Below are 10,613 nucleotides of genomic sequence, written 5' to 3'. Positions count from 1 at the left end.
ACATCCCCATCTCCATGCCCATCCATGTCCCTTTTCCTGGTCCCTCTCCCCATCTCCATCCATGTCCCTTTTCTCGGTCCCTCTCCCCATCTCCATCCATGTCCCTTTTCCCTGTCCCTCTCCCCATCCCCATCCATGTCCCTTTCCCCTGTCCCTCTCCCCATTTCCATTTCCATCCCCATCCATGTCCCTTTTCCCTCTCCCTCTCCCCATTTCCATCTCCATCCCCATCTGTGTCCCTTTTCCCAGCCCCTCTCCCCATTTCCATTTCCATCCCCATCCATGTCCCTTTTCCCTCTCCCCATCTCCATCCCCATCCATGTCCCTTTTCCCTGTCCCTCTCCCCATCTCCATCCCCATCCATGTCCCTTTTCCCGGTCCCTGTCCCCATCCCCACCCATGTCCCTTTTCCCTGTCCCCATCTCCATGCCCTCCTCCGTCCCTCCCCTCCCGCCCCGCCCCGGGCGCTGCTGCCGGCGGGGCGGGCCGTGGGGCGGGAGCGGCGGCTCGGGGCCGCCTTTGTGCGGGTCGGGGCTGTCCCATCCCCATTCCCACCCCCGTTCCCGCTTCGTCCCGGGCTCTCCCGCACCTCTCCGCACTTTCCCGTCCCACGGCATCCCCATGGCCGCCCCCCGGCCGGCGCACGGCTGCGGCAGCGGAGCGCTGCTGGGGCGCTTCGGGGTGCTGCTGCAGGCGCTGCTGGCTCTCTGCGCCTTCAGCACCCTCATGCGTGAGTAGCGGGGGGACCAGGGACACCTCGGTGGGATGGGGTGGGTGCCCGTTCTCTTAAAAAGCACCAAGTTTGGGTTGGGGAGGAAGGGACGCGCTGGGGATGTTCCCCAGCAGCAGGAGCAGCGCCAGATGCTCCTTCTTCCAAACTCCCTAATCTGATGGTAATGAAGCTCCGCGGAAAGCGAGGCTGTAATCTCTTAAAATTGGCCTCGCTTGTGTGAGCCATTGCTCAGTCGCTTAGAAAATTTTAATGAGGGGTAAAAAAAAGCTCTTGGTGTGACCCCGCGAGTGGCCGGGGAGGAGCTGATAAAAACGGGGCGGGTGTCCGACACGGCGCTGCGTGCTCGGGGGGATTGCATTGCTCTGTTATACTGTTTTTGTTGAATTTTCGCTCAAGTTTTAGGGCTTGAGCGGCTGGGGAAGGAGGTTACAGAGAGAGAACGTGTTTTTCTGGTTACTGGGAAGGGCTGGTAGTGGGAGAAATCAGCTGAGGAGTGAGAAAAATCACCCGGGGTGTGATTTGCAGAGCCAGAGAGAACGGCCCCAAGTTACGCTGTAGAAAGTTCAGAGTGGGTATTTGGGAAAAAGCTTCTTCCCCGGAAGGGGAAGGCATTGGAACCGGCTGCCCAGGGCAGTGCTGGAGCCTCCGTCCCAGGAGATATTTAAAATACGTGTGGATGTGGTTTGGTAGAGCACTTGGCAGTGCTGGGTTAATGATTGCACTTGATGATTTTAGAATTCTTTCCCAGCCTCGGTGATCCTGCGGTCCTGTGAAAAGGTGCGGAACGCTGAGGCTGAAGGAGCCGTGAAAATTCACTGTTGCTCTGTGCCGCAGCTGCGTCTTGCTCAGAGCGATGTGTGTGTGTTGCTGCTCTTCAGGGTTAAGTGGTTTAGCACAAGTTGAATCAACATGCCAGAACCCGATCTGTTTTCCTTGTTTGAAAGCCTGTGGTGACAGTGAACCGAAACTTCCAAGTTTTCTGGCTAAGTAGCTGCAGATTTTGAGGTTCTCTTGCCCCCTCTGCCTTTTGGAAACCGCTTTCAAAGGCTCCAGCGCTGCGGTTAACGCCGAGCTGCCAGAGAAAATTGCAACAAGTTCTTCCAGGGATAACTGATACCTTCTTCCAGCTGGAGCAGCCCAGTTGCAACATGCCGCTGCTTGTGTTTCACCAAATATTTTCAGTAAGAATAGTGGTAATTTCGTTTTCTGTTCCTGTTCCCCCTAGTGATGTGTGCATGTGGGTTAAAAATTCTCCCATAAACGCCATGGGGTGTCCCATAAAATCAAGGACTTGGGTAAATCATGTTGGAATACCTCTGGGGATGAGGCTGCATAACCCCTGCCAGAAAATCAGCAGCTCTGGGCTAAACGCTGGTGCAGGGGCTAATATTTCTGTGAACATTAACAGCCTCTTGGTTAATGGAGAGAAACTGAAAGCTGATCCTGTGTGGTTTTGTTGTGCCTCAGCTGAGGAGGAACTGCTGCCTGGGACCCCGAGGGCAGATGTGTTTACAGCCCTGGGATCCCAACCACAGCCCCTCCGTGGCTGCAGCTGGGCTGGTGGTCCCTGACCCACCCCAGCTGGTCCTTACCTGTGCCCCAGGCTCACACTTCCAGCTGGAGGCTCCCTTGGATCTGCTGGAGGGGGCTGTGTGTGCTGACTCCTAACCCACGGCGGTTGTGGGCTCACCAACAGTTTTGTTTTGGGCATCAACCTTCAGCTTTTGGGTTGTTTCTGTGGCACGTTCAGCTGGCAAGGAGAAGGCTCCAGTGCCTGGGAGGCGTGGAAGCTTCTGGAGCTGAGACAAAAAACTTCCTGGGAATTTTGGTTGCACCTTCATTTCACCCAGCCAGGCAGTCCCAGCTGGGTGACTCATGTAGAGTTTAGGATGACTAAATGACATCATGTAGATCCTAGTTTAGGATGACTCATGACATCATGTAGGATTTAGGGCGTTGCTGTTGTTGGAGTCAGCCCTTTGATAGTTCTTTCCTTCAGTACTTTCTTCTTTCCTTCAGTGTTTCTGTTGGTTTTATTACTGTGATTTCTTCTTCTCCAGAATGTTGCAGGCCATGGGTTAATAAGTGGAAACAAGGACCAAGAGGGTGGTGAGGCCCTGGAACAGGGTGCTCAGGGAAGCTGTGGCTGTCCCTGGATCCCTGGAAGTGTCCAAGGCCAGGTTGGATGGGGCTTGGAGCAACCTCAGATAATGGAAGGTGTCCCTGTCCATGGCAGGGAGGTGAAACTTGGTGATCTTTAAGGTCCCTTCTGACCCAAAACCATGGAACAGAATTCCTGTCCAAACTCAAACCAATGCCTTTCTATTCCTTCTACTTTAAAGTACCAGCTCAGCTATAGGAACACCTGGATATGCATGGAAAAAATTTCCAGATTGTGGAGAAACTGTTCAGAGCTCTTGAAAACATGCAGAGAAACTCAGACTAACAATAACATTTGGCATTCTGCAAAGTTTTGCAGGTGTATCTGCATGGATGTGCTCAGAGTATCCCCTCCAGAATGTGGATCCCAAGCATGGCCATTGCAGGGAGGATAAATTTGTTTTTATCAGAGCAATTCGTGTCCTTGAATTTGTGTTTTTTTGGGGCTGTGGAAAGATTCTCTTCTGCCAACCTGGTAGGAAAACCTAATGGAGGAGGAAATTAGTTTTGAATGATTGAGTGGGGTGGTTGCTCCCCATTGCTGTGGATTCTGTGAAATGGATTCTTTGAGTGGTGAAAACAGGACCCAGAAGTAAATGATGCCCAGCCTTGGCAGGGAGTCAGGACAGCTGTTTAGTGGGGTTTTATTGTTCTGTCAACTCCCATGAGCAATAGTGCTAACAGTTCATTTTAGCCTACAAACACTCTCTTGCTTTTCCAGCAAGGTCTTCAAGGCTGTATTCAAACCTAATCCCAGTATGACCAGAGCTTGCTCTGGTTGCAGCTTTGCCCCATTTGGGAGTCAAATGGCAAAGGGGTGTCACCCTTTCCACCTGCCTGGGGTGGCTGTGGAGGCTCTTTGGCCTTTGCCTGTAAGGACAGTCCTAGAATGATCACAAACACTTGAAGGCAGAGGCAGAGGAGCCCAGCAGCTGTGTGTGTGTGGCAATCTGTATTCCTGTGCAAGAACCTCCCCTGGGGAGGTCATGGCCCTGAGGAGTGGGGATCATTGTGCAATCCCATCTGAAGCGCTTTGCAATGCTTTTCCTTGAGCATCACTCAGCTGGGTGGGGAAAGCTCCTTGCAGTTACCTCAGCTGTAAGGACTGGGTGAGCCCCTGCAGCTGGGGCTATTCATTCTATTCTTTTTTTTTGAGGAAGGGGTTGTTATAAATGATCAAATCGTGAGCCAAAATTATCAAAAACTTAGCAAAGATTCATTAATTTGTCTGCGAGACCGAAGTTCGGGCTTCGAAACCACCACAGCCAAGGAGACAGCGTCGAGCCCGGGATCAGTGCCGGGTGAATGAACACGGATCTGACCTCCCGAGTGTCAGAGTGTCCCCCTCGGGTCACACATGGGTGGTTCACAAATGCTGCTTCTTGCAGTGAGGTTTTATACAGTTTATTCTGCCCGAGGCAAAGATGACCAAGTTTCCTTTGTGTCTCTTCACGTGCATCGCTGCTGTTTCCATGTGCAGAGCTGGACAGAGGCTGAGTCCAGGTGTGCCATTGGCGTCAATGGCATCGGAGGAGGAGCCAGGTGTTCAGGTGTGTCGGGTGGCTCACTGGCTATCTTGACAGATGCAATCAGCAAGGTGATAATTGCTCTTGGGTGGCTCCCGAGGAGAGAAACCGGTGATCATCACCCTGGAAGCTTCTATTCTTATGCCAAGGCATCAATCTTATCTTAACTTGTGTCATAACTTGTGTCTGGGAGCTAGTTGAATCTAAATCGACAGCTGCTTCTGGCCAGGGGGTCAAAAGACATGGTTTGGATTTCCATATTTTATACCATACATTAATAGCATGAATTATCCCTACCATATATTACAGGGCTCTAGACTAGCAAAAGTTGTCCAGGTTTGCACAGGGGACAACAAAACTCTTTGAAATGAGGGAAGATCTTTTCTACAAATTACATCCATAGCCTTCTTTGTGAATTAACTAGAGTGCAGGATTTGAGGAGCTCAAGAATTTTTGTCTCCATTGTGAATGGAAAAAACTTTTCCCTGGAGCTGGTATCCTCATTTTCTACTCTACCACAAACAGCATTGAGAAAATGCATGAACCTTTGTTTTTCTTCCAGCTTTTTCTGAAACTGGCTTGGCAGCCCTCTGAGCTGCTGGATGAGGTGTAGTAGCACTTGTGATGTTGGTATGAAAATAGATGTTGCTCTTGGAAAACACTCCTACTGCCAGGCAAGGAGTGCTGGACTGGACTGAGCTCCCACAGCCCTGTGGGAAATCTGGTTTTCAGCTTTACTTCTGAAAATGTCTTGATCCTGCCTCGTGTTACAGCAGTGTCCCTCTCTCCTCTTGCATGTCACTGCTGGACATGCTCTTCCAGCACATCTTGCCTTGAGCTTAGTCTTAAGAAGGCCCAGTTTGCATTAGGGACCCTGGTGCTGAGCCCCAGGCAGGAATTGGAGCTGGAGATGCTCTGTGAGCACCTGGGATGGTGTTCTAGACCCTGGTCCAAGTAGCTTGTCCAGAGGCAGAGCCACAGAATAGGAATTTACCAGACTTCCTTTAAAAGAAGTAGTGTCTCTGTGGTAGAAAACAGTTGTCAAAGAACATCAGAAGGATCCCCTTGATCTGTGGCCTGTGTTTTCCTGATCCCTGTGGATTTTCCAGCTGAGCTTTCAACGTTGATTTTGTCCTGGATGGTGAAATGGGAGAGAGCATCCTCGTGTTGAGAAGTGTCTGAACTTCAAGAGGGACTCATGGAAGCTGTTGCATTCATCTCCACCAGATAAATCAAACTTAACCCAACTTTTGTGACTTTTTACTGGGCCCTGTAGTGATAGGGAAAGGGGCATTGGTTTTAAACTGAAAGAAGATATATTTAGACTAAATACAAGAGGAATTTTTTTACAATGAGAATGCTGAAGCACTGTAACAGGTTGCCCAGCAGAATGATGGATGCCCTATCCCTGGAAACATTTAAGGTCAGGTTGGATGGGTCTCTGGGTGTAGTGGAAGGTGTCCCTGTCCATGGCAGGGGATTTGAATGAGGTGACCATCAAAGGACCCTTCCAACTCAAACCACACTGTGATTCTGCCCCAGTGCTCAGTTCAGGCTGGTACAGAGTTTGTTGTACACAGTTTGTTGTACATATGGTATTTGTACATAGTTTGTTGTAGATATGGTATTTGTACATATGCTTTGTTGTACATATGGTTTGTTGTCCATGGTTTGTTGTAGATATGGTATTTGTACATAGTTTGTTGTATATAGTTTGCTGTACATATGGTATTTGTACATAGTTTGTTGTATATAGTTTGTTGTAGATATGGTATTTGTACATAGTTTGTATATAGTTTGTTGTAGATATGGTATTTGTACATAGTTTGTTGTACATATGGTTTGTTGTACATATGGTATTTGTCCATGGTTTGTTGTACATATGATATTTGTCCATGGTTGGTTGTATATAGTTTGTTGTCCATATGGTATTTGTACATAGTTTGTTGTATATAGTTTGTTGTAGATATGGCATTTGTACATAGTTTGTTGTATATAGTTTGTTGTCAGTTGCTGTACATGGTTTGAAGTGAAGTGCTGTCTCAGGGCTTCAAAAGTATCCCAAGTGCTTTCTGGTTTGTGTTTTGACTTTATACTGAAAATACCTCATAAGGGTGGGTGAAAGTGCGAGTTCCTGCCAAGAAAAAGAAGAAGTAAATGCTAGAGCACTTGATCTGTCCAGACTTCCATTCTGTTCTGAAACAGATCTGCCCAAGACACAAAACCCCACTGCAGGCTTCCCCTGCCCAAGGCAGGCTCTGCTGCCTTTGCTTGCAGTCACACGAGTGCGTAACTGTGTGTGCTTTTAATTGTTCACACACAAGAGCATGCAAATTCCAACTTCACCCCTGTAAATGCTTTTCCCTCTGGAGAAAAACAAAGCCACAGAGGTTAACCGTGTCTGGCAGTGTGAAGCTTGGGTCCTTGCTGATTTACATGTAGGTTTGTGGGTTAAGCTGCACATGGCAGGGCTCTCAGCACGTTTCTCTTCTGCTTCAGTACATCTGAAAACTGGATGAGCTGGAGAACATGTGTTGCACTTTGTGGGCTGGAAGGTCTGTGCAGCACTCAGTGTGCTTCATTAAGCTGCACACAGCTTTCCACAAAGCTTTAGAATTGCAGCTGTTGGTTGCTCTGACCTCTCCTCGGCCGTCGCCCCTCGAGCGGCCGAGCTGAGCAGGGACTGGGAATGATTTATTAAAAAAATTATGGGTATTGATCTAGTACCAATATCCAAGTGTGATGGACAAAAACTCTCTAACAGTTTAGAGTTGGAAAGTGTGTGTTTATTGCTACAGGTGATCACAGAGTCCTTTTATGTATACAGTTATTGAATACCCAAAATACCAATACATTTTCATAACTTTGGTACATCCCATTCCCAATATGGATATTGATCTAGTACCTGTATCCAAAAACTCTCTAACAGTTTAGAGCTAGAAAGTGTATGTTTATTGTGGGATAGCTCCCAAATACACACCACAATTTACAGGTGATTCCAGAGTCCTTTTATCAATACAAGTATTGAATACCCAAAATACAAATACAGATTCACATCTTTGGTACATCCCATTCCCTGCTCCATGTGGTAATTAGTTCAAAAGCTATTAAGCATTTGTTCCTTGAAATGGGTCCGTGGTCCCTTTTATGGGGAGGGCTCCCAAAATGAGGAAGTAAATGAAGTCTTCCTCTTTCTGACCTTTCTACCTTTTCAGTGCAAATATGACAAATGAACCCTTGGTAGGATTCCCATTCCCCATCTTCAATTGTTTCAGAACACAGGAGGCCTACAATTGTCTTATGTTCCTAAAAGCTATTTATCAGTTTCTATATTCTTCATTATAAATCCAGCTAACCAAACATTGTGTTGACAAGTAATCAGTTATTCGTATTAAAACTACTAACTCTTAACTTCATCACAGCCTACCCATTTATTTTAATTAACTCCAAAAAAGTTTAACTAAAATCTTAGCTCCTCTAAAATCTCTAAATTCCTTAAAGTTTATGTCTCTGGAAACTCCTGGTTTCTGAGAGAACAAAGGCATTGGGGAAGATGGAAAATGAGCTGGCAGAGTAGAGCTCCATGAGAAGTTACCTGTGATCCTTCACCCTGCACCTTTCTGAGTTGGTTCTGCCACGTGTGGTGAGGAGTTGATGTTATGGGTGACTTAATGAGACAAAAATCTGTACAGGGAAATTAGTATTTTATAATTATGAGGTGGAGCATGCAAAGCTTTAAGGAGTCTCTTAAATTTACAGCTTGTTTTTTTAAACAGCATTTGTAAGAAAACTGTATGGCAGAGAGACTTTAATGTTAAAAGTTGAGTTGGGATAAAATGCTGTCTTTAATGCTAAAAGGGAGTAGAAAGAAGATGATGGTTAAGGTCCCTTCCAACCCAAACCATCTGTGAGTCTATAATAACTGCTTGTGCATCACTTCATCCTTCAGGTGGTCTTCTCTTAGTGATCTTGGATTTTATTGCCTTACTTTTATCCTTCCTTGTCTAAACTCCATTTTTCAAGGGACTGGCTTGCAATGCATTATATGGGGAGTCACAACTGCCTCCCCAGGATGCTCTGCATTGAGTTGGAGCCCAGCCTCAGTCCAGGTGTCCTGTAGGACCTGCTGTGTCAGTAAATAATATGTTCTGTTCTCAATGTGCAAAGCTGATGGTTGTTGTCTCACAGCTTTGCTTGGTGACCACCTGGCGCTTGGCTAAAATAACAGCTTTAAAAATCTGTGCAAAAATAAGACACAAAGGGTAGAGCTTAAGGCTGAGAACCATGGCAGGATCCTCTGTGGCCTTTATTTGGGGCAGTTGGAGTCTCCAGAAGGATGAGTGTTCCAGCTGAGGCTCCTGAGCCAGCCTGGTTTTGTGAAAGGGGTCCCTGCCCATGGCAGGGAATTGGAACAAGATGTCTTTAAAGACCCTTCCCATCAAACCATCCAGTGATTCCATGAGCACAGTCTCAGTTTCTGTTCCTTCCTCTGCCACTGTTGCTGGAGGTGCTCTCATTCTCCTCACACTGGTACCAGGCTCTTTGGGAGGGAATGCAGAATACACCCAGTGCAGACCTGAGGATGGAAGCCAGCAGCAGTCCGTGCCCTCAAACCACTGACAGCTGTTCTGAGGAGGAAAACCAGGACTTTGGCTACTCCCTGAACTGATGGGGGATATAATTTCACACTTTTCTGGCTGCTCTCTGCAAACAGTGGCTGCTGCTGCTTCCTCCCATTGTGTCTGGGGTCGAGCTGTCTGAGTGGCTGCTCAGGCTAAGAATAGTGCAGACCCCAGGGTTTTGGCTCTGTATCCTGAATGTTGGCTTCTTTCCTGCCTGGGGCTTGGAAAGAGCCTGGGAAAGGGTGTGTCCTGCAAAATAGGTTGAGATGTGTTATTGGAGACTGTACTGCTGAAAATAACACAGGGGTTGGGCAGGGGAAGAGCTTCTGTTTCCTCCCTGGTACAGTAGCTCCGAGTCCTTTTTGGCACAGGCCAGAAATGAAGTCCTAACCCTCTTGCTAGTGGGATGTGGCCCTGGATGTGGGGTTTGTGGCAGTCAGTTTAGTCCCCTCTTAAAAGCAAGTAGCAGTATCACCAGCTTGGGGTATTTCAGACTTTATTTTTGATGGACCTTTCACAATTTAGGTGTATTAATGCATCTAAAAGTGCTTTTATATCAGGTTCATCTTCAGTATCCATCCCCCCCAGGCCTGCTGCTGAGCTCAGTGGGGTCAGGCTTGGATCCCTGTAAATCAAATCCCAAAAGTTCTGTCTGTTGAGTCAACACCTCCCTCCCAAACCTCAGCTTCACACTCCTGTGGTTGGTTGCAGTAAGATTTGTCAGGGAGGTGGTCTGGCTCTCAGCCAAGCATGTCTAACCATATCCCAGGGAGATAAGTTTCCCCCTATAATTTCATGGAAACCTGTGGAAACCCATGGCACTGGGAATATTTCTGTGTCTGCTCTGGGGTGCCCTGACCCCCAGGGCAGCACTGACTTTGGCCCTCATTCATGGAGAAAGTTTCCCAGACTTCAAGATGGACTGGAATCCACAAAAGTGTGAAATAGATTATGGAGAGCAGTGCAGGTGTATCACTTGGTGAGAAATTTAGGTTTTGGGATTTTTAGTCTGTTGTGGATGGAAGCAAGATGGAGGGCACAGGGTGTCATCCTGGGTTTCTTCTTCATGCTTCTTCCTTCTTCTTCATGGGTTTGGGTGGCATTTTGTAATTGGGCAGGAAAGTCCCCATTGGAGGCTCTTTGGGATCAGTTATTGGGTTAAAAGGGAAAATAATCCAGGTGTCAGTTCTTAATTGGATAGTTTAGCCTTAAAAGCCCTTGTACCAAGAGATTGTTGGCCATTTTGTGCCTTCTAATGAAAAGCTGCAGAACTCACAGTAGTGAGACTGTTTTACTGATAAGAAATAATAAACAGCTGATCCTGAACATGAACTGCCATCTCAAGTGCCTTCAATCCAGACCCAGAGAAACCCACAACTGGGACCCCCACAGAAACCTGACTTGGTAGCCTGTTTTGCTGATCAGCAGCTGGTTGATGCTGCAGCTAATTCTGATTAAATTAGGGGTTTTTTTTACCTGTGCTGGTGCACAAATCTGCAGCAGATCTGCCTGACTGCAGTGTGGGGTCAATGGGGGATGCAGGGAGGATGTTCCAGCAGGGGTGAGGAACAG

General features: G+C 47.5%; 1 protein-coding gene across 1 annotated transcript in view; it reads left to right on the top strand.

Annotated features, from left to right (window-relative positions):
• Window positions 1-518: 518 nt before the first annotated feature.
• Window positions 519-10,613, top strand: part of LOC129119794 (store-operated calcium entry regulator STIMATE-like) — a 36,459-nt gene continuing 26,364 nt past the window's right edge. The window contains exon 1 of the mRNA XM_054631983.2: window positions 519-730. Within this exon, the coding sequence (XP_054487958.2) occupies window positions 622-730 (109 nt within the window). The 5' untranslated portion in view covers window positions 519-621. The remainder of the gene's footprint in view (window positions 731-10,613) is intronic.

The sequence above is a fragment of the Agelaius phoeniceus genome, chromosome 5 (genome assembly GCF_051311805.1).
Source record: "Agelaius phoeniceus isolate bAgePho1 chromosome 5, bAgePho1.hap1, whole genome shotgun sequence".
Lineage (NCBI taxonomy): Eukaryota > Metazoa > Chordata > Aves > Passeriformes > Icteridae > Agelaius > Agelaius phoeniceus.
Note: the sequence above shows the minus strand (reverse complement) of the source record. Positions and strands in the feature narration are given on the sequence as shown.